Below are 24,558 nucleotides of genomic sequence, written 5' to 3'. Positions count from 1 at the left end.
TCCTTGAGTTCCACACGTGTATCATATGTAGGCACACACATGAACACAAAATAAAGTGTAAAATAAATACAACGTAAAAACAAAACCCCAAAGACTATTCCCATGATTACACTTTTCCACTCTTAACCATGCCCTACCATTAAACACAAAGGTTTCCCAGCAGAAAAAGGGCTATAGGCGTACACCAAGCAGTAATTTCAGTCTTCTCTAAGGAGTCTAGTATCTCCGCTCCAATAAGACAACCAAATAAACACATTTTAAAGTGCGATTTGAGAGCTGGGGGAGTCCTGAGTCACCGTTCTTATGAAAAAGGTCTGAGTTCATGCTTGTGAATTCTCAAATCTGTTTTCTTTTATCTCCTCCACATTCCAAGAGCAGGGACTGGAAAATTCAGAGCTCAGAAAAGGTGCTGAAGCACTTCCTAGAACCAGGGTCTCTGAGAGTCATGTTTAAATTGCTAAGAAGATAAAGATGGAAGGCATGCAGATACAGACTCTTGGGTGCTTAACGTAAAACTGAAACAGTTTACACCTTAAAAAGAAAACAAATTCCCCTTGACTTCCGTTAGTTTAGTTGATAAACTTAAGATATTAAAAAATGCAGAAAGCTGTATTTCCTTTCACCCTCAGCAGCTAGCTATGGAAGAACAATTTATTCATGTATCTTAAAAGACAATAATATATAAGCACAAACATAACTGACATAACTAAACCGAACAATTACCTAGGAAGCTTCTAAAACATCAACACACAGACACACACACACACACACACACACACACACACACACACACACACACACGCGCGCCCTCGGCCCAGGCCCTCCAGTGTGTAAACAGCCCTTCGGTGAGCCCCGCCTCTGAACACCCACCCAGCTCCCTGGAGAAACACACCACCACTGCTCAAAGGGCAAAGAGCCTAAAGCATGAATGTGTTAACTACCCTTCAAAACAGTAGCTACAAGAAATACCTCTGTGAGCAGGGGCACTTTTAACATTTTAAACTATTTTAGAAAATGTTAAAAAATACATGCTAAGGAAACAGGATTTGTAACTGAGAAATACTTCTGTTTAGTCTAGATGCTAACTCTTCCCGAGTGTCTGCTTTCCTTAGTTAACAGTCTGTCATAAGTCATTGCAAAAGAAGACTTAGACCAGACATCACAAAATATTTTCCAGGTTACTTTTGTTCAAATTTTTTAAAATGTCAAATTTATGACTGATATTTGATGACCTAAGTATGTAAATCACTCTTTTTTTTTAAATTTTTATTTCATGTGCATGGGTGTTGGGTCTCCTGGAATTGGAATTACAGACAGTTGTGAACTGCCATGTAGGTGCTGGGAATTGAACCCAGGTCCTCTGGAAGAGCAGTCAGTGCTCTTAACCACTGAACCACTCTCCCGTCGCCCATAAATCACTCTTAAAGTTTATTCTTTTTGTATTTCTGTCTTGCATATATGTATGTGTACCATGTGCATGCCTGGTACCTGTGGAGGTCAGAGAGGGTAAGTTGCTTTTCTAAGGTATTTTGTCACAGCAACAAGAACAGTAACTGATAACGTGCATACACTGGGGTAGAGACGGTTCAGGTGCCAAGTCAGCTTCCTGCTCTGTCAAGACTACGCTCCAGTTCCCAGCACCCATAGAAGGTTAACTCCAGTTCCAGGGGATCTGAGGCCCTCTTCTGGACTCCAGGGGCCCGAGGCATGCATGCAGCACACACACATAAATGCAGGCACTCGTATACATAAAATGAAAATAAATAAATCTTTAAAACAAGTGTTTACATTAGGAAATTAGAGAGATCAATGACCTAATGGAACACCTCAAGGTCTTAAAAAAGCCAACCCTAAACTTAAAAGATGGAAAGAAATAGATAACACAGATGAGAGCTGAGATTAATGAAACAGTAATCAAAGAATAATATAAAATATCAACATAACAAAGAGATGGCTCTTTGAAAAGATAAACAATATTGGTGAACCACAGGCCAAAATAATAATAATAATAATAATAATAATAATAATAATAATAAAAGGACAACTTATATTCATAAAACCAGAGACAAAGAAATTACAATAAATACTAATGACATCCAGATGATTATGAGGGACCATTTTGAAAACTTGTAAGTTGGAAAAAAAAAACAAACAAACAAACCTGAATAAACTCCTAGACATATGACCTACCAAAATTAAACCAAGAGACTTAACAAGAATATTGAAGGGCTGGAGGGATGGCTCAGTGGTTAAGAGCACTAGTTGCTTTTCCAGATGACTGGGGTTCAATTGCCAGCATCCACATGGCAACTAACATCTATCTCATCTATCTATAACTAGTTACAGGGATCTGATGCCTTGGCCTCTGTAGGCAATGCACACTTGTAGTGCACAGACCTACATTCAGGCAAAACACCCATACACATCAAATAAAGATGCATCTTAAAAACAATATTGAAGGTATAATAAAGAAATTCTCAACTAGGAAAAGCTCAGAACTAGACATATTCACTGCCTTTAAAGAAACCCTATCTACCTTTAACAATAACCAACATCAATGTTCCTTAAAGTATTACATAATATAGAAAGGGATGGAATACTTCCAAACTCTCTGCTATAAAGTATTACCATGTTAATAAAACCAGGTAAGGACTCAACAGAAAAAAAACCCCAAAAAACCATGGAAGAAGTTCTTTGATGAACATGGATGCAAAACCTCTCAGTACTTGCGACTAGAATACAGTAACACGTTAAAGAGAACATACATGGGACCAGGGAGATGGCTCAGGAGGTAAAAATGCTTTCTACACAAACCTGGGGACCTGAGTATGATCCTTGGAACCCAGACTAAAAACACCCAGTACAGGGGTCTGCATCTGTAACACCAGCACTTCTATGGGGAAATGCGAGGTGGGGACAAAAAAATGGGCTGGAAACGCAAAAACCAACCAGCACAAAGTGTGTCTGCTGTGCAGTGGCAGACACAAAATAAATGCCACCCCAACAAAGTGGAATTCAAGAACCAACTCCCAAACTGTCCTCTGAACTCCATACGTGCTCCATGTCATGGACCTGCCAGAGTATACACGCACACACACTCTAAATACATAGGACGCAGAGTTTCTATAAAGTGAAAGCAGAGTCAAGAGACAGTCTAAAGGATGGCAGGGCATCTTGCCAGCTATCTATCTCCAAGAGGAACAATATCTAGAAGATAAAAGATTAAACACCCAAGAATACCAAGTACACAAGATATGGGCAAACAAACTGAGAATGCGCTTTTCAAATGAAGTACAGCCAGCCAATAAATAATTGAAAAGCCACCCTCTTTAGGATCATCAGGAAAGGGCAAATCAAAGCTACAACTGAGATCCTGTCTCACCCCAGTCAGAATGGCCATCATCAAGAAAGAAAAAACAAATGCTGATGAAGATGTGGGGGGACGGGGTGAGAAAGAAACCCTCCCACATTGCCGTGGGAATGTGAGCTAGTGTAGCCACTATGGAACACTGCGATCTTAGGCACTGCTTGGGGGTTGCAGAATGGTGTATCTGCTGTAGGGATGTTTGAGCTGTCCACAAAATGGCATCAGTTACCAGATAACCCCTTCCCTTTCTAGGGGCATAACCCTGACAACTGAAGTGTGCCCTGAAGTACAAAGATGTTCAGGGCAGCACCCACAACAGTCAAACAGAACCAAACAAAGTGTGGTATAGTCTTATGTTTTATTCAGCCCCAGGAAGGAGTCAAATACTGAAAAATTTACAAACAACAAATACTAGCTCTGAAAACATTTTGAGGGCTGGAGAGATGGCTCAGAGGTTAAGAGCACTGGCTGCTCTTCCAGAGGACCCGGGTTCAATTCCCAGAACCTACATGGCAGCTCACAACTGTCTGTAATTCCAGTTCCAGGGGATTGCTCACCCTCACACAGACATGCAGGTGAAGCACCAATACATATAAAATAAAAATAATAAATAAATCATTAAAAAAAGAAAACATTTTGATAAGAAAGACTGTAACTAGACGATCATTTATACAAAATTTTCAAAATAGGCAAATCAAAATGAATAGAAGTACAGTACTCAATCAGAGTATCGTGTTGGAGGGGTTAATGAGGACAAAGTGGTAATAATATCCAGGGCTCCTTTCAAGGATGAGCGATGTGTTCTGAAATTAATGATAGTTGTGCAATTCTGAATGTCCTAAAAGCAAATTACACAATCTAAAGTGGCAAATTTTATAATATAAAAAACGTATCTCATTATTTTAAAGTGGCCCAGTTTGACGTAACAATGCTATGGCTTCCCTAGCTGAAATCAACAGTTTTCCTCAAGCATGCCTTCTCTCTGCTCTATAATCCCCCTGTCAAACCACATCTCCAGAGTAGACGACTTCAAGAGTTCTTTATACTGTTGTGTAGTATGTAAGATAACAGAACACAACAGTTTCACACGCCCTACCTCCTCCCAAATAAAACAGCCCAGGAATAAGTCAGTGGCTTAAACACAGTCAGCATCTGCACAGGAGAAATGGAGAAACTGATCAGGGACCGTCAGACCTCCACAATTTTTGGGTTACAATAGTGTGAGAGCAACAACCATTTAACAGAAACCACTGTTTCTGATCTTTCCCCAGACGAATGACAGCAGTAGCATTATCTTCCACTGTGATGAGAGACAGTGGCAGTGAGCCATGGCTTCCAGTAAGTCCCCAGGATTGTTTATCGTGTGATAAACAACCAAGACTCTACATTAACTGCAGTGCACAGCTATGCTATTCAGTAGATATATGCATTCTGAACTTACAGCACTTTCAACTTACGATAGATTTATTCAGACATAACCCCATCTGAGGTCAAGGAATACTGATAGGCTTGTCTGTAGATAAGAAGTATTACTACAAATATGAGGTGAAAACACTGTAATAACCTTTGTAATATCAGATTCAAATTGAACTTAACAGAGGTTGCATGCCATCCACTATCTATCTATCTATCTATCTATCTATCTATCTATCTATCTATCTATCTATCTATCTATATGTAGAGAGAGATAACTATAATCTTATACTCTCAAATCTTATCACAAAGCTTACCAAATAACTTGCTAACTCCAGGACCGAGATGGAAACACCAGATAAGCCTGGAGCATTTTCTTGGGCAGACAGTAAGTTAAAGCACAAAGAACGATACATTTGGGTTAAACGAACATGAAGGCATTTTGAAGCAGCTTACATTGGCCAAACTTGGGAAAATGTGAGCATCAAAATAAACAACAGTAACAACACACTGAATAAAACAGGAATCAATGTATTTATAAATAGCTTGATGGGGAACAGTCTCAGAGAAACTGTTAACAAAACAATTAATTACAAAGAGAAAAAGGAAAATCAGGACATGATGGTACACGTTAAGGCTAGCTCAGCTACATGGTGAGTTTGGAATATATGAAAAAAATTCAACAGGGAAAGAGAACAACTTAGAAATGAGGCTTGGAAAACACTATGTCATCAAGTGACAAAGTCAGTGTCACTGGTTATCAAGCACAATGACGCTACAGGACAGCCTGTGGACAGAGTGGGACACAGGAACACAATGACACTACAGGACAGCCTGTGGACAGAGTGGGACACAGGAACACAATGACGCTACATGACAGCCAGTGGACAGACTGGGACACAGGAACACAATGACGCTACAGGACAGCCTGTGGACAGAGTGGGACACAGGAACACAATGACGCTACAGGACAGCCTGTGGACAGAGTGGGACACAGGAACACAATGACACTACAGGACAGCCTGTGGACAGAGTGGGACACAGGAACACAATGACACTACAGGACAGCCTGTGGACAGACAGGGACACAGGAACACAATGACACTACAGGACAGACTGTGGACAGAGTGGGACACAGGAACACAATGACGCTACATGACAGCCTGTGGACAGACTGGGACACAGGAACACAATGACACTACAGGACAGCCTGTGGACAGAGTGGGACACAGGAACACAATGACACTACAGGACAGCCTGTGGACAGACAGGGACACAGGAACACAATGACACTACAGGACAGACTGTGGACAGACAGGGACACAGATTACTTGCTTTCTAAAATGAACCTACGTCAGGAGGTGACAACAACCTACAGAAAGGGACACCACACAAAGTAACTGCCCGGCTTCTTCACAAGTTTCAGTCATGAGAATAACAACACGGCAGAAGCACAACGTCTCAGATTAAAGGCAGCCACAGAGACACGACAATAAGCAAAGCAGGATTCTGAACTGGACCTTGGTGGCTACAGAGGACACTGTAGGGACAACTCTACTCAAGTAAAATAACATATGCTTTTAACCCCGACACTCAGGAGACAGAGGCGGACAGAGGTCTGTGAATTCAAGGCCAACCTGGTCTATACAGCCTGGTCCAAGACAGCCAGGGCAAGTTTTATTAGGGTACACAATATATCACCACAGGGTGTTGGACCCTCTGAGACTGGAGTTACAGACATGTGAGTGGTAGGAATTAAACATGAGTCCTCTGGAAGAGCAGCCAGTCAGTGCCCTTAACTGCTGAACTCTCTCTTCTTCAGTCTAACTTCTTCTAAATAATCCTATATCGTATTTCTACATAAAGTTTTCCGAAACAAGGGCTGGAGAAGTGTCTCAGCGGTTAAGAGCACTGGCTGCTCTTGCAGAAGAGCTGGGTTTGATTTCCAGCACCAACATGGTGACTTAATACCATCTGTAACGCCAGTCCCAGGGGATCAGATGCCCTCTTGACTTCACACATACATGTAGAAAAAACACTCACATACACACAAAATAATAAAATAAATATTAAAAAAAAAAAAAGCCGGGGGAGGGGGGGCGCACGCCTTTAATCTCAGCACTTGGGAGGCAGAGGTAGGTGGATCTCTGAGTTTGAGGCTAGCCTGGTCTACAGAGCGAGTTCCAAGACAGCCAGGCCTACACAGAGAAACCCTGTCTTGAAAAACCAAAAAAAGAAGAAAGATTACTACTACTTAACAATTTTGCTCTTCAGTTTTGAGGATAACCACAAATCTATCCCAACCCTACCGTCTATCAGTGAAATCTCAATACAGCACTCAGTTCCATGACTAGCTTCCAACTTTCTACCCTGTTACACACTCTGTTCTTTCATCTAAAATGCACAGAGAATAGTTTTTATGAGCACAGAATCACAGATCTAAAAGGAACCTTCGAGATATGCTGGTCTGCTTACTTTATAAATTAACAGCATTTATCTAAGGGCATATAAAACTCCAGTGTTAGCAGTCTTTCTGTTACACAGTGGTTCACAACATCCTAGATAGTATTTGTTAAAAACATAGATTTCCAAGCCCCACCTTCAAAAATGTTGCTCTAGTAATTCAGAATAGGACCAGATCTTTTTTTAAAAAAAGTATTCCAGGTGTCTGGAAAGCAAGGAGCAGCCAGGTATGGTGGTACCAATATATATAAAATCCTAGTACTTGTAAGGCTTAGGCAAGATAAGATTGCCAGTTTGAGACCAGCCCAGGCTATAGAGCGGGACCCTATCTTAACCAACAACAGAGGAACTAAGACAAGGAGTGCATGTTTCAGACCTGGGAAAAGACACAAGTAAAGAACGCATTAAGTATATTTTAGCCTTCAAGCACTTAGGCCATGATGTGAAAATTGCCTCCAAAAGATACTCACAGCTACTTGGGCTGAATCCATGAATCTCAGACCAAAATAGTCACTTTCAATCAAGTCCAGGTGATACATAATTTGATCAAACAGCTCTTGTCCTTTGGCTTTTTTCTGAAACAGCAAGAAGATGATTAGTAAGTGGCTTAAGCAGTCACTGTCCCATTCCTGATCTTAGGGAGAAAAAGGTACTTTAGTCTTTCGCTTATTTCTTAAGTTGTTTTGTTTTTTCTTTTTCTTTTTTTGGTTTTTCGAGACAGGGTTTCACTGTGTAGCTTTGGAGCCTGTCCTGGATCTCACTCTGGACCAGGCTGGCCTCGAACTCAAGAGATCCCCCTGGCTCTGTCTCCTGAGTGCTGGGATTAAAGGTGTGCATCACCGCCACCAGGCAACAAACAATTCCTAAGGACAGCAAGTCATTCCCGCTCCTAGAAGAGATATAACCATTTAACTGTAACTCATTACAGTTCAGTGGGGAAGGAAATCTATCTAGGTAAGGGGATTCTAGGAGTGGGAATTTTAGAGGCAGAGACTGATTGACATGAATGCTTCAAGGTACGGCTGAGTGGAATATGTAGAGGAGAGTGCAGCCAGAGAGTGGCATCTGGAGAGTATAGAGCAGAGACAGACAGTAGTGGACTGAACACGGCCTAAGAGAGGTGAGGGGGAGAGAGAGAGACAAGTGTAGGCAAAGGAGACCAAGAGCCATAGCTGAAGTGGAAAGGTTAGAAGGGAACGAGAAGCTGAGGGAAGGGAAGCCTAGGGACTCTGTAACAGGCACAGTGAAACAGAGGGAGCCTGGAGGCCAGCATGCCTTTGGTATGCTAATAGACACCACAGACAGCCATTTGTCCCAAGCTTCTTTTGGAACTGACCAGAGAACATTTTAGGCAGTGGCACTAGGGTTTTTTCTTACAGACACTTAGACCCAAAGGAGTCACTGCTACCATACCACTCAGAGGGCACACACATGACCAAGACCATGGTGTGTGTGTGTGTGTGTGTGTGTGTGTGTGACTATACCACTCAGAGGGCACACACATGACCAAGACCATGGTGTGTGTGTGTGTGTATGTATGTGTGTGTGTGTGTGTGTGTGTGTGTGTGACTATACCACTCAGAGGGCACATACATGATCAAGATCATGGTGTGTGTGTGTGTGTGTGTGTGTGTGTGTGTGTGTGTGAGACCATACCACTCAGAGGGCACACACATGATCAAGACCATGATGTGTGTGTGTGTGACCATACCACTCAGGGGGCACATACATGATCAAGACCATGGTGTGTGTGTGTGTGTGTGTGTGTGTGTGTGTGTGTGTGTGAGACCATACCACTCAGAGGGCACATACACGATCAAGACTACAAGGGGGTTGGTGGAAGACTGAGAACAAGACCTGTATTTAAATTTCTTTTCCCTCAATTATCTTTCCATAGACACTCCAGTCTGCAGCCAGGATAATCCCACATCCATTCCAAGGCGGGCGGGGGAGAAAGGGAGAAAGAGAGAGAGAGAGAGAGAGAGAGAGAGACAGACAGACAGACAGACACAAAGAAGGGAGAGAGATGTGGGTTGAATCAAAACTCTTGTTAATTTTCCCATTTATTTCCTAGTCTTAAGGCAGGGAATCAGAAATTCCTTTTTTGTCCCAAAAGAGCGGAAAGTCTCATTAAAGAATTTGGGTTTGAGAATGATTTTAACTTCATCTAGGGACGAATCTATTCTATATTAAAGATCTATTTCAAGTACTGTTCCTGATTTCTTTGATTTATTTAACAAATAAACAATAGAGCATTTATAATATGCTATGTGCTGCTCTAGGCAACTACAAAGGAAAATCAAGGAAGGCACTTGTCTTCCAAAGGCTTATACTCTAACAAGAAAACAGATGTCATAATGTGAAAGGATATAAGGAACAAGATGAAGAATAATACGAGACAATATTCAAATGGGAAGACTTTTTAAGCAAGGCAAATTTTAATGAAATATGAGTAAAGCAAGCAATTACCAACAGAAATGCAGTGTCTTAACAGTGGGAGAAAGGAGTTTCAGCGTATCAGGAAGAAGTCCTGCAAGGCTGAAGAGGGGGTGAAGAAGAGGAAGAATGGTGAGTAAGTGTCAGACGCCTTAGTTTACTGCGCATGACAAAAACGGTCGGTTTTAAATCATACTTACAGTTTCAAAAAAAAAAAAAAACCAGAACTGCTAACAAACTTTAAAAAGTTTTAACATCTATTTTTTAATTGTGTGTGGGGTGGGTATGTTCAAGTAAGTGCAGGTGTGTGTGGAGAGAAATTGGATCTCTCTGGTGCTGGAGTTACAAGCTGTTGGGAGCTCTCTGATGTGGGTGCTGAGAATCGACTTGGGTCCTCTACAACAACAGTACACACTCTTAACCCCTGAGCCATCTTCTCTGGCCCCACTGGTAACAGATTTAAAACGGAACAATTATGCTCATTTTGCTGGGTGCCATCATCAAAAAGGGAACACAAAACATTTTGACCTCCTGATCCCCTCTCCACCTCCCAATGCACCGAAGTGTCCAACTCCAATCACGTTAACTCTAAGTACACTTCTACACATAATTTCACATTCCACCAACATTCCGTATTTGTTTCAAAACCAAAGAACATGGCCTGTAAAATGACATTCCACCTCCTTCTCTCCAAGCGTCATTCCCAGCCGTCTGAAATACCGTACCTGTGTTCTAGGGGAGAGAACAGGCTTCTGCAGGGTGGAGAGAGCAACAGCCTTTCAAGGTTATGTATTTGACCTTCTTTAATAAGAAGCTGATCTAAGCCATCCAATAGTGAACACATGGCATTTTCAAATTCCTCAAGTTAGTGATGCCCAACCTAAAAAAAAGATTCTGTACATCTAAAAGAGAATTTCTTTTCTCCTTTTTCTTTCTTTTCTCTTTTTTAGTTTCTTGAGACAGGGCTTCTCTGTGTAACCACCATGGCTGCCCTCATACTCATGGAGATCCGCCTGCCTCTGCCTCCTAAGAGCTGGGATTAAGGGCGTGTGCCTCCACAGCCCAGTCTTAAAGAGAATTTCTTTAAATAATCTGGCCACTGGAATAGCATGGATATTCTAAAAACTTTCATTGATAATCAAGTCTGCAAGAAAAAACTGGTTCATAATAACATATCAGAGTAATCACAATCGTCTTTGCTAAGAACCGCAGTTTAAACCTAACAAATGAGCTACAAGAAAAGGCCTGCAGCTTATTAGTTCTGCCTGAAAGTACCAAGACGGCTTCAGGGGTTTTATGTTTCAAACTGAGCCTAAGAGAAAAAAGGCCGCTCTGCCAGCCTATGTGAAAACAAAATACAGGCAGGAGGGAGGTCCTGACAGTCTTTGGTGGCATGGGGGAAAAGAAGCGGACTGGAGACAAGCAGGAGTCAGGAGACTAAGTGGCAGAGCTGCCCATGGGATGCAGAATTATTAAATACAATTATCGTCCTGTTCTTCAAAATCCCTTCTTAGTCATTAGTTACAGATTAAAGTACAAACTGGAATAAAAAATCGTCCTACACACGCCTTGCTAACCCTCACAACTGTGTCCCTGTCACAGAGGGCTGTCCATATTTGGCCAGTGTGTTACCTCCAGTCCCAGAGAACGCACTCCTCTCTCTTACAACGTCCTGTTTGAATCTCATCAACTCTTGGTTCTGCCCACTCAGAAATCAACGCATTCGTGCTGGTCGTTAGTTCTCGTCAACCTGACACAAGTAGACACAGACGAGGAGGAAATGCCCCCTACAGGCAAGTCTGCAGGGCTTTCTTCTCCTTTAGATCTCTCAAGCACATTTTATCTTTTTCAACTTTCATACACTATGTTTTGATCATGTTTTCCCCTCTTCCCAGATCTCCCCCACCCAGTTTTGTCTGTTTGCTATCTCACAAAAAAACACTACAAAAATGAAAGCAAAGCAAACAAAGAACCAGTAAGACAGATTGGCCAAAATGAAAAGACAAAAAGCCAGTGGAGTTTGCTTTGTGTTGGCCCACGACTCCTCGACGTGGGCTCTCCCGTCGAGTGCAGCTAATACGTCCGACGAGAATCCACTGAAAACATGATTTTCTCCTTGTGAGCCGTCTCTGCAGTTGCCTACAGCTTCTTGGTTGGGGTGGGGCCTCATGTCCACTTCCCCTCTCAGTGCTGGGACCCTGTCTGGCTTGACCCAGTGCAGGTCTTAGGAATGCTGCCAGTCTCTGTGAGTTCATTTGTACATCCCTCGTGAGGGCTGCTGTGTCTTGAAGATACTGTCTGGAGTCATCCACTACCTCTTTTCCTGCAGAGATCCCTGAACCTTGAGGAAGGGGTCTGGTGAAGCCATCCCACTCAGGACTAAGGCTTCCCTCTCTGCACACTGTCCAGCTGTAGGTCTCCTTGTTGATATCAATCTACTGCAAGAAACTTCTCTGATGAGGTCTGATGAGGCTTGATCCTCCAGATTAATGATTACCATGGAAGCCCAGTCCACCGTGGACAGGCGGTTCTGGGTTGTGTTTGTATAAGAAAGCAAGCTGAGAAGGCCAGGGAGAGGGCAAGTCAGTCAGTCAGCAGGATTCTGCTTCAGTTTCTGCTCCCAGGTTCCTGCCTTGAGTGTCCCTGATGAAGACTGGAGGCGGTATGGCAAATAAACCCTTCCTCCCCCAGTCGCTGTTGGTCACGATGTTTTACCACAGCAACAGAAAAGGCAAGCTAACACCCAGTAGAAAGGGGGGAAACAGACAGCCGGCTCCTTAGCTTCTGTCGCCAACAGCTGACTCCAGGTTACTATCTCAGCGCGGTCCCCCCTCCACATTCTAGTTCATGAAGATTAGACCATCAGCACACTACCTCCCATAAGCCTTTCTTTTCCTCACAAGGTATTTCTCCCAGAATGTTCTTCCTCTGCCTGTGAAACAAGCTTCAGGGTCCGGGCTCCCTACTCAGCCATTTTCTAGCCGGTGCTCTCTTCCCTTCCAAACTTCACGGTAACCTTTCATCTTCTCTTCACCGACTTGCTCAAACAACTAGTATGTTAAGAGCAGCTACTACATTCAAGGGACTAGAGAGAATTCAAAATAACTTACCTCCCACTGAGAATTCCTTCTACTTTCTAAAGCCTGACTACCGAACATGCTTGCCTTCCCGCAGGACTTTTCTCCTCCTCCCTTATTCACCCTCTGTGACGGCTGACTATTCTCACAATTTTCCACACCATGAATGCGACCCTGTCTAACAGTGTGCTCATTACTCATCCCTGTCCCTTCTCGCACCATGTTCGTGCGCCAAATATTCCCTTTTCTGCAATCTCACATCCCCTGTCCCTACACTGCTTTAGTGGTTTCCAGTCCCGTCCTCCCCACCTCCCCGTTCCAATTCAAGTCTACCATCGTAACTACCACTACATGTCATTTTGAACATATTCTCTGGCTACAAACACAACAAAATAACCCAAAACCTACATGCAGTAAGACAGACATATACACAAAAATGCTGTATTCTTTTCTGAGGGTGGAAGTTAAAAACAAAAAAGCTTAATTGAAGTGTAACTCATACCCAGCCACCCATTAAAAGTATGTGGTTTAGGCTGGGTGTGGTGGTACAGACCTTTTCTCTCAGTATCTGAGAGGCAGACACAGGCAATGTCTGTGAGTTTGAGGCTAGGCTCGTCTATACAGTGAGTTTCAGGTCAGATGGTTCTACATAGTGAGATACTGTCTCAAAAACAACACGAATATGTAATTCAATGGATTTTAGTACACACACAGGTGTGTATATAACCATCAGAGTTGATTTCAGAATATTCTCATTACCTCTGAAAGACATTCCACATCCTCTAGCTATTAGTGTCTACCACCTCTCTGCCAGCTCCTAAGCAACCACTAATCTACCTTCCCATTTCTTCAGCTCACCCTGTTGTAGGCTTTCATAAAACAGAATCACAGTGTGTGGTTCTTGGTGACTGGTTTCTTTCACTAGCACAGTATTTTCAAGTCATCCATGTTGTTACGGAGTATCAGTTCCGTGTCTTCTGTGGCTAGTGACTTGATGTTCCCTATCCAGCCTGACTTCCTCTCGGTGTTCCCACCTTTTTGCTATTATAAACAATGCTACTGTGAACATCTACACATTTGTGTGCAAGCATGTTTTTAATTCTCTTGGACAGATCTTGAAAAGTGGACACACCCAGTCACAACGTAACAATGTTCTATCATTTGAATAGCTATGGGGTTGTTTTCCAAAGCAGCCGTTCCACATTTCCCAATCTCAATGTTTCTCCAGTTTCTCCAATTGCTATTATCTGACTTTTGAGCCCTCTTACTTGAATGTGAAGTAGTATTTATTGTATTTGTGGGTTTTGGTGCTCGGGTTAAAGCCTAGGCCTCACACATGTAAGAGCACACTTGGCCACTAAACTGTAACACACCTGACTCTGACTTCTCATGTATTTTGTATGTCCTAACTAAACAACATCTACTTAGCCAGGGGGTAGTGATGCATGCCTTTAATCCCAGCACTAAGGAGGCACAGGCAGGCAAATCTTTGAGTTTAAGGCCAGCCTGGACTCAGAGCAAGTTTCTGACAGCTAGGGCTACAAAGAGACTCGAAAAACAAAAATAAACAAACAAAAAGTCTACTTAGATCTTTTGCTTATTTTTAAATTGGGTTGTCTTTTCATTGGGTTGTAACAGTTCTTTATATATTCTAGACACAAGTTCTTTGTCAGATATATCATTTTGAAGTACTTTCTGTTATTATGTTGTACAGTCTTTTCTCTTTCTAGGTGGTACCTTTTGAAGGACACACACTTTAAATTCTGATTAAGTCCAATTTGCCTGACTTTTCTTTTTTGTTACTCATTATATTGATGTCATTATCTAAGAAAAATAAATATTCCTACATTTTCTTCTAAAGATTTTACAGTTTTAGTTCTTATGCTTATGTCTTTGAGCTATCTTAATTTTTGTATGTAGTATGAGGAAAAAGTTCAACTTTATTCTTTTGCATGTAGATATCACCATTTGTTGGGGGGGGGAACCTATTCTGTTGAATAGTCTTGGTACCCTTATCAAGACTCACCTGACCACAAAGGTAGGGAAAATAAATAAATCTGGCTGGAGAGGTGCTCAGGGGTTAAACAGTGATTGCTGCTCTTCTAGAGGACCTCAGTATAGTCCCAGCACTCACAAACTAACCCCAGCTACAGTGGATATAACGCCCTCTTCCGGCCCTGATGAGCACTTGCACTCATGTGCACACAGACTCTCAAGTATACACATCAAACAACAAAATAAAAAGATTTTAAAAAGTGAATATAAATTTTCTAAAGGCCATGGTTTTGCTCCAGAAGAGATTAAATCTAAAACCGTGGCTGTTTCAGTTGTCCCCAACATGTCTAGACCCGACAAGGCATCACCATTCTAGGCCGGCCACTAAACACTTGATCTACTGCGGTTAAAGCTGATACCTTTGCTCCTCCACACCACACTGCCCTTTAAAAAGGCTTCTCTACAAATTCTTAGTATCAGCCTACCCACCAACAACCCTGAGACTTCATACTTCAAACATTAGGTAATAAATTTTTCCCCAGGTTCTCACACAGCAATCTCATGGTTTTCACTACATAGCTAATAATAAATGGACTCACAAAACTCTTCAAGATTCTTATCAAATAAAAAATAAGTATTAAAACGATCCTTACTAAGTATCTCACGTTGGAATAGCTCACAAACCCTCAACAAGCCCTTACAGGAAGAAAATTTAGACACCTTAAAGTGTACAGAATCAAAAACTCTAAAAATGTGCAGTGCAATGTACATTTAGATAACACACACAAGGAGGATTTGCAAACACTTCTAGAGAGCTGGGCATGGTGAGTACTCCTGCAATCCAGTACTCAGGAGGTTGAGGCAGGAAGAGCATGAGTTTCATGAAAGTCTGGGCTGCATACTGAGACCTCATCTCAAAAAAGAAAGAAAGAAAGAAAGAAAGAAAACAAACCACTACCACCAACGAAAACCAAGAAAGCCTGAACCTAAACAAACTACACAATTCTTCAGTTTCAACTTCTGAAGTTAAGGCTTTTCAGAATTCACTCAACTACATATCCCAGTCGCACTGAGTCATCAGTTTTCTAAATAGACTTTACCAGTCTATGGGGACAGCAGACATCGAGAGACATGCAATGAAGCTTATGTCAAAACCACACACTATATAGTGTTTTGTGAAGTCTCTGAAACAGAACAAAGACATAAGAGACTCGGTATCGGTACACAGTGCTAAAACTCAAGCCTGGCATGGCACACACCTGTCCTCCCACACTTGGTGGCTGAGGCCAACCTGAGCTACACAGTGAGATCCTGTTTGTAAACACACGAGTGTGAGTACATGCACAGACAGGCACAGAGTTAATTCACACTAATTACTGCCCAGTCACTCTATGTTTCTTCCAATTGCCACTGAGTCCAGGTCCTCGTGGCCTACAGGTACTAGTCCATGTCCCTGGGTACTTCAGAGCCTGAGCCATACTCACGCTACCTTACTTAACCCCCAGGAAGCATAGACAGTAGTGATCTGACACACAACTGGAGGCTGAGAAAGGCCTACTTACCGGCAAGTCCACACTGACATCGGTGCCATCCAGAAGGGACACCCTGCACGTGATGATGGACTTGGCGTCTCCCGCGGCAGGAATGTGCGTGGCAGCGCGCTGAGCCTCGCGGAGTCGCTCCTTCTCAGCATGTCTGCGCATGGACCGGCGGCCAAGCGTTCTTCTCAGGAAGCTCAGCATTTCTGCCACCACAAAACCAGCGGTGAAAACGACAGCCGGGAGGAAGACCCCCGACAACCTGAGTACAATCAACGGCGGTATTTAGTGAAGCCCTCTGCAGGTTAATCTGAAAATGTTGAAACATTACTTTTTATACATATTTCAAAGCATGTTGCATACAATACAATTTTCATTTCAAAATAATTTTTTAAAGCTAGATTTGAACATAAAGTGAAAAAGAGAAGAGCAACGACTGCAGCTTTTGAGACTTACTGTCTTCTTTTACAAGGAGCTGATCGAGCAGGAGAAAGCAGTCACTCATGACGTTCAACAAGTGTTTGGGATCAGTAAGTGGTACCTACGGCAGACGTACCCTGCAGACATTACACAACAGTGCCAGACACCGCTGAGGCAGACTAGTGGGTTGTTTTTAACTGAACACTCAAAACACAAGTAACTATCTGTTTCTGCGAAGTACAAATAAATTTAAACTCCCAAATTTTATCAAATATTCTACTGATTAATGTTCTAAGAACATTAAAGTTACACAAAGTTAAAAGAGCTACTAGTTATTTAAAATACTGCACATTATAACTGACAACACTAAACAGATACAGAAACACAAACAATGCAAATGCCATACAGTTCCTTCGTAAACCTAGTGTCTTCAGTTTTACAACTAAGAGACTCCGAGAAAAGTAAACGCTAACGAGTACACATGAAGACAAAGACTAATTCCAGGAAAAAAGGTGTAGAAAAGGAAAAACAGCCACAGCGTCCACAGGACTCCACAGCAAATGGCTTCTTCAGCTGTCAGAACGTAACTGCAGCTCTACAGTAACTACCCCCCAGAAGAGGTGCTGCCAGAGGCAGAGCGTAAGGTCTAGAGAGAGAGAGCTCTTCTCAGTCCACCAGATGGCTTCACCAGTGAGGAAGCAGCTGCCTGGGAGAGCAGGCGCAGAATTCCAGGCAGAGCTACTTTTTTAAAGCCTCTAAATTAAATGACTAGTTCAACTAGCCGGTGGCCATCGACCTGCTTTTTAAAAGGGTAACTTTAAGATCATACTACTATATTAACATTTAAATACTCATGAACTGAAGATTACCAAATACATTTCATAATAGTGTCTACTCATATTTCAGATTTTAACCCAAGGAAAGAACTAAAATTGGGGACAGCCGACCAGCCTACAAGGCCCCACACCCACCAGCTGTGTGGTCCCCCCAGTCTCCTTCCCTTGTAGACTCCAAACCTTCTAAAGCTGTTTTAATGAACCCCTACTTCTTCCTTTTAACCCAGCCTCATCACACATACCCACAGGAAAACATTCTGATAGCTATGTTAGTCCTTATAATCACACTTCCACTGACCTTTTATTATAATTAGATAATTATTCTTTTACTCTTTATTGTAAGCAACTTGAGAGCATAATCCTTATTTTTCTTTTGGTATTTATGTATCGTCATTTTTTGTCACAGAAGTCTTTTATAAGAAAAAATTTCAAAACACATTATAAATTTATTTCCTAAGAAACTATAAAACTACTTTTCTAACCTTCACCTTATCTTGACATACAGCTACTACTGTGAGTTATCTAATTAAAGAAAAACATCTTTCTGTTAGATTGCGGTTATTTGAACAATAAAAGCCAATACTGTGAAGAACAGCAAGTTATTTTCATAGAAACATAACACAGCATGAAATAACACACACGTTTTAAGCAAAAAATGAGAAAGTACTAGACGGAAATAGAATAACAGAGTAAAGGACTTTTAAACAGTTTCTGAAAAAGGTATTTTGAAGGATTACTATGTAGTTTAACAGTTAGTACAAATCATCTCTACAGAGATACAGCTTGGTGGTAGAGTGCTTGCCTACCATACACAGGCCCTAGATTAGATGCTCAGAAAGCAAAAACAAATTATCTAGATAAACAACCCATTAGAAGAAAATAGGTGACATAAAAAAGGACATCTCAAATGACAATAAGGAAGCCTTTTAAATAATTTTAGCACTTGGAAGGCTAAAACAGGAGAGTTCTGAGTTCTAGGCTAACCTGGTCTATATACATGCCAATTCCAGGCTAGCTTGAGCTACATATGGAGGTCCTGTATCCAAACAAACAAACAAACAGACAGACAGACAGACAGACAGATAAGACGGCTGGTGAGATGGCTCAGTTGGTAAAGGTCCTTGACGCAAAGCCTGGCATCTGTTTTGATCCCCAGAATCCCCAGAAAGGTGGAAAAAGAGATAGAACTCTGCAAATGGTATGCAAGAGTCCAACTGCAGGCAGGAAGACCTAAACTAAACAATTAGAGAAGCCAGGCATGGGGGCACACCCTGTAACCCCAGCACTGGGGAGGTGGAGACAGGGGAAGCAGGATCATCCCTGGCCACTTAGCAAGTTCTAGGCCAACCTGGGCAGCATGGACTCTGTCTCCAATTGAAAACAAACAAAAAAGTAAAAACAAGGAGTTGGGATTTAGCTCAGTGGTAGAGCACTTGCCTAGCAAGTGCAAGGCCCAGGGTTCAGACCTCAGCTCTGAAAAAAAAAAAAGTAAAAACAAAAAGTCAGGAGTGGGATGCACCTGACCTGTCTAGCTCTGCACAAGCCAAGTCCAGAAAAGACGCCTGTCCCTGCTTGCCTGCGATCTCCAGTGCTTGAGAGGCTCCATGGTGGAAGGCAAGAACAGCTCCTTCAGGTTGTCTCTGACACTCTTACACATATGTACTCACACACACACACATCAGAGTCAAAATAAATAAATAAAAGACTGCTGTGGGCGAGGTCCATGTAACAGGGATGAGGAGGGAGGGTGCTTTTATACATTTTCATACACTATCCTATTTAAACAAGTTATTCAATTGCAGAGCCTATATGGAGCAATTCTAAGTTGCAGGAACAAAAATTTTTCTTGGCCTAACGCATAAGAAATTCACATATTTATCGTGATGCAAAGAGGTAAGTGAGCCATGGAATAAACAATGGTATAATATACAGTTGTTTATTTGATCCCTGCACTTGAGAAGCAGAAGCAGGTGGATCTCTATGAGCTGGAAGTCAGCCTGGACCACATAGACTTCCAGGCCAGCCAAGGTGACATAGTGATACCTTGTCTTAAACAAACCAAACCTGTCTTAGACTAAATTTATAAGTGAAAAATCAAATTAATTGAAAAATGAAAACAGTATTATAATACTTTGAGATATAATCCACATACACCCTCACAGGTATACATAGAAACTACACAATGTAGATGATTTAAGGGAAGTTCTCTCTGTAGAGAGTTAATCCAGAGGTCATGAGAATATGTGTGGCTTAAATTAAAAAAAAAAATCTGAGGGTTAGGCAAAATAAATAAATAAATAAATAGAAAAATAGAGCGTCCCCATATTCTGTTCCCTCATCCCACCTGCCCTCAATCCCGTTCTCAGGGCTACAGCTGCTGGATTGGTGGATTATCAGCCACCACAAATCTGTTTCCTTTTTAAATCTTCAACAGCTCTGGCTCCTCCTTCTGGACCTCTCAGCGCCCTACCTAGCCATTTGCTGTCTCCACTCCAGTGCTTTGCTCAGCTCAAGTATCTTAAGTCCAGAACTTTCTTCATTAGTGCTTCCATCTTTCTGTGACCATCTGTCCACTCATGTCCCATTCTTCTCCCTCTTCAGACAGTTAAAGCTATATTTACACCTGAAATGCTTTTTCCTCAGAAAAAAAAATTTTTTTTCCCAGATTCTCAGGCTGGATTAGAACGCCCTGTTAGTACACAGGATTTTCTAAATAACATGGAAAGAAACTGTAATTAAATATTTAATTGACTTTATTTTTTTTATACTGGCTAGCCTCCCTCCCCCCCAGTGTTCTCCCACAAGGGCAGGGACCTCGTCTGACCTGTTTACTGTAATGGATCATCAAACTGCTTGCAATGATACGTATTACATATTAGACAATCAATAAAAAAACTAATGTGATAGAGCAAAATGATACATTAGAAAATGGTGCTATTTGAAGAAGCAAATCCTAAAAGAGGGTAATAAAGAGAGTAGTAGAATAACCCCAGCCCTTGGAAGACAGAAGCAGAATTCTAGGTTCCAAGCCAACCTGGGCTGTATATATTAGCAAATTCCAAGCTAGCATTTGTCTCTAAAAACAAACTGAAAATATGGGGTCAGGAGTTACGTTGTTTCTAGTAAATAAGTCTCCTTTACAATCACAAAAATGAAAACTGAAGTAATCAATTTCCGACTTAACCAATAGCTGCTTTACCCCCCTCCCCACCACCCCACCCCCGCCCCCAGTGCGTCATGAAATGTGTATATGCACACATTACTGAAGGCCAACTGCACCTCCTCCCAGTTTGGGTCTTCTTTTTGCAGTGCTGGGGATCGAACCCTACACACTCAACACGACATCCCTTAGTGGTAAAGCACATATATCTCGGGCCGAGCCACTGATTTTTTTTTTTAACACAGTAATATTTATTACCAACATACAGAAAATGTCCTAAAGTTACCAGTATTTTTCGTCCCAGTTATCTCTCGCAAAAGAAAATGTAACTGAGAAACTAAACGCAGGAGAATTCCGCACACCGCTTCCCAAACAAGTTATCGTACCAAAACAAAAAAACATGTTTGAGGATTTAGCTCAGCCTAGCGCGCTCCAGAACTCGAGTTAGATTCCCAGTATCGAAAGAAAAGGGGAGGAAAAAAAAAGCAAGGAAGGAGGGGGCGGGATAAAAAACGATCCTGAAGCCAAGCAAAAGACACACACAAGCAACCCAGTACGGTAAGTGGTGCTCCGCCTCAGTTTATGCTGCAACTGAGGCTAGCGTAGTTGGGAATTATGTTAAGAATTTATTGGTGGGTTTATCTCTAATTCTAAAAAAGAAAAAGAAAAAAAAAAACTACTAGTAATTCTAAACTATTGCCAAACAACTTCGGAGACTGGGGTCTTCTTGCTCTTAAAGCAGAGATCGCAGTAACCACACAGAGACACAATTATCTTCTACCCACCGGAGAACCCATCATTCCCCGATGCGCGCCCCGCGTGGGAGCGGGAAGCGCCCTGGGCCTTGGCGGTTCCCGGGAACGCACCTGCCTCACACGATTCCAAGTTTCACTCGATCGCGGGCGAGCTTGCACGTCCCGTCGGGTGTGCGTCGGCCCACGATCCTGGCGAGGTGACCCTCGAGGAGACCTTCCCCTAACCCCACGGCTACACGGAGGTCGGGGGGAGGACCGGAGACCCTCCCACGACGCCCGAGACCCCAGCGACGCGCCCGGCCCTCGGCGGCCACCGCTCGGTATCGCCCGAAACTCAGCGCCCGGCCCCATTGGCCGCCGCCGCCACTCCCCTCCCAGCCCGCGGCGTCGCCCCGGGAGCCGGGCCGCCCACCCGGCGCGGCCGAGAGGCTACGCTCGGTGAGCAGCGCGAACTGGACACGGGGGCCACACTCTTACCTTGACTGGGGGGGTAAAGACCGTGCAGCCACCGAGACCACGACGACAGGCGCGCACGACCCTCGGGGAGAGACGCCCAGCCGGCCCGAGACGAGGACGGGTCTCGGAAGACGCAGAGAAATGGCGGCGCCAGGGGCGAGCCCACCCTGCGCTAATCCCCGGAGGACCCCGGCCGCCCGCCCGCTCGCCCGCCCGCCCTCCCGCCCGCGGGCACGCCCCTTAAAGCCCTCTCCAAGCCCCGCCCCGAAGGACGGGGTGCTCGGCTCTTAAAGGGGCGATGGCGCCGCCCCGGAAATCAGCCTCCTGAGATTGAATTTAAGCCGGCAACGCCTGTCGGTGGGGCCGGCAGGAACAAGAAGCTACAGTTTAAGAGGCACCTGTTGCGCTTGTCCAACATTTAGTCTTATCCTGAGGGCACTGTTAGGTGTATGGAAACCTGGCCGCTACACGGATTCATTTGTTCATTAATTAAAAAAAAATAAAACAACAAAGTGTGTGTGTGTGTGGGGGGGTAAACCTGGCATGCTGATGCACACCTTTAATCCCAGAATTTGGGAGGCAAGAGGCAGGAGGATCTCTGGTGGGGTCCAGGGCAGCCTGGTCTACTTATTGAGTTCCAAGACGGCAAGGACTACATAGTGAAACCCTGTTTTAAAAGAAAAAGTTACATTTATTTGTCTATGTGTGTATATGTGTGGGGCGAGTAGGGAGGGGTTTCATGTTTGCCACAGTTCACATGCAGAGGGGGTGGTTCTGAGGTCCTCTCTCTCTCTCTCTCTCTCTCTCTCTCTCTCTCTCTCTCTCTCTCTCTCTGTTGTTTTTTGTTTTTGTTTTTGTTTTTGGAGACAGGGTTTCTCTGTGTAGCCCTGGCCATCCTGGAAGTCGCGCTGTAGACCAGGCTAACCTTGAACTCAGCGATCTGCCTCCGGAGTGCTGGGATTAAAGGCAAGTGCCACCACTGTCCAGAGAATTTTCACTTTCTTGATTATGTAATTTAAAATCAAACGTTGAATTTGGGATACAGTTCAGTGGTAGGGTGTTAAGACTAGTACAAGACCCTGGATCCAATCCATAGCACAGCAAAAATAACCCGGATGTTTCTAGTTTTAATGTAGTCTGGTATATCTATTTTTGTGTCTTACTCAGAGAGAGAGAGAGAGAGAGAGAGAGAGAGAGAGAGAGAGAGAGAGTAAACAAATATGTGTCAAGTGGTGATAAGTGTCCTGGAGAAAAACAGAGCTAGGAAAGGGAAATAACAGACTGATGCTTAAGGCACTGTGGTCAGGGAGGGCCTGAGTGGCAAGGCAACATTCCATTCATTCATTCTTCAGATAATTTATCAAAATGCCTACTGTGCTATAGGCTCTGGAGATAGGACAGATAAGAAGACAAAAGTCCCTCAAGGCAACCATGGTGACAAACACCTACAGTCCCTTGGGAAGTTCAGTAGTGAGATCAAGGCCAGCTTAGTTTACATTTGGGGGTTCTGTTATAATTAAACAAGTTTCATGGTCAAGCCTGTGTGGTAGAGTGTACCTGTAGTCCTTGATACTCTCAAGGCTGAGGCAGGAGGATCACTTGAGCCCAGAAACTTGAGGCCAACCTACCTAACACCATCTGAAAGAGGAGGGGAGTAGGGAGGAGGAGGAAGAGGAGGAGGAAGAGGAGGAGGAAGAGGAGGAGAAAGGCTGCATATACCTCCATTAGAGTGCATGAAGTCCTGGGTTTAATACACATGGTTGGTCAGTTGTTAGTAAAGTAATAGGGACAGGGGATGAGGGCTACCAATTCAGCAAGAAAGAAGGCCTCTTAAGACAGTGACATTGTGTTCAGACCGAAGCAGGTGAGGAGATAGCCCAGTAGACATCCTGGAAGAGCAGCAGAAACAGCAAGGACAAAGGCCTGTGTGGACCTGCTCAAGGGTGGTACTGAAACCAAAGGAGCAAGTGCAGGAGGAGAGACACTGAGGAGGGAAAGGGTGTGGACAGAGGGTCTCTGGGGATCTTGCCTGAAAATTAGTGTAGAGGGAGGATCCAGGAAATACCGTTTCTGGGGATTTGGTACTGACCACACCTGCACCACCCTGGTTAGGCCTGGCAGAACACCTCTGTGCCAGTGGTGTTGCCAGAATACTGCTAGTCACCTGTGTGGCACCTCATTGGGGCCAATGGAGCAACAGCTGAGTACTATACATAGCTCTACCCATAGCAGGGTTTTGGGGTGGAGAGACTACAAACTGAAGTTCTCTGGCTGATTAGGGACAATACCAGGAAACCAGTGTCATTTCTGATTCCTGGTACAGGTTTTTAAAGCAAAACTAGTTTCCAAAAGGGGGAGTAGGCCAGGGATCTAGCTCACCTGGTAGATGCACACACATACAAATGTAGTAATTGTAAAATGTAATTAAAAAGAATGAAATAGGGCTGGTGAGATGGCTCTGTAAGAAAAGACACTTACCACCAAGCATGATGACCTGAGCTTGATCTCAGGTCTCACATGGTGGAGAGAACCGACACCTGCAGGTTTTCTTCTGACCGCTACATGAGTGCTGTGCAAGTACATACATGGTCCTTCATGACCCTCACTCCACAAATAATGTTTTAAAGAACGAGACAGATGTA

At 43.3% G+C, this 24,558-nt stretch overlaps 1 protein-coding gene across 1 annotated transcript in view; it reads right to left on the bottom strand.

Annotated features, from left to right (window-relative positions):
- Positions 1-22,098, bottom strand: part of Epb41l5 (erythrocyte membrane protein band 4.1 like 5) — a 118,257-nt gene extending 96,159 nt beyond the window's left edge. Inside the window, exons 1-3 of the mRNA XM_059280230.1 lie at positions 21,938-22,098; positions 16,314-16,551; positions 7,714-7,818 (exon numbers count right to left, since the gene is read on the bottom strand). Coding sequence (XP_059136213.1) covers positions 7,714-7,818; positions 16,314-16,493 — 285 coding nt within the window. The 5' untranslated portion in view covers positions 16,494-16,551; positions 21,938-22,098. The remainder of the gene's footprint in view (positions 1-7,713; positions 7,819-16,313; positions 16,552-21,937) is intronic.
- Between the last annotated feature and the right edge of the window lie 2,460 nt (positions 22,099-24,558).

This window comes from Peromyscus eremicus, chromosome 15, assembly GCF_949786415.1.
Source record: "Peromyscus eremicus chromosome 15, PerEre_H2_v1, whole genome shotgun sequence".
NCBI lineage: Eukaryota > Metazoa > Chordata > Mammalia > Rodentia > Cricetidae > Peromyscus > Peromyscus eremicus.
This window is presented reverse-complemented; position numbering and strand designations above follow the sequence as displayed.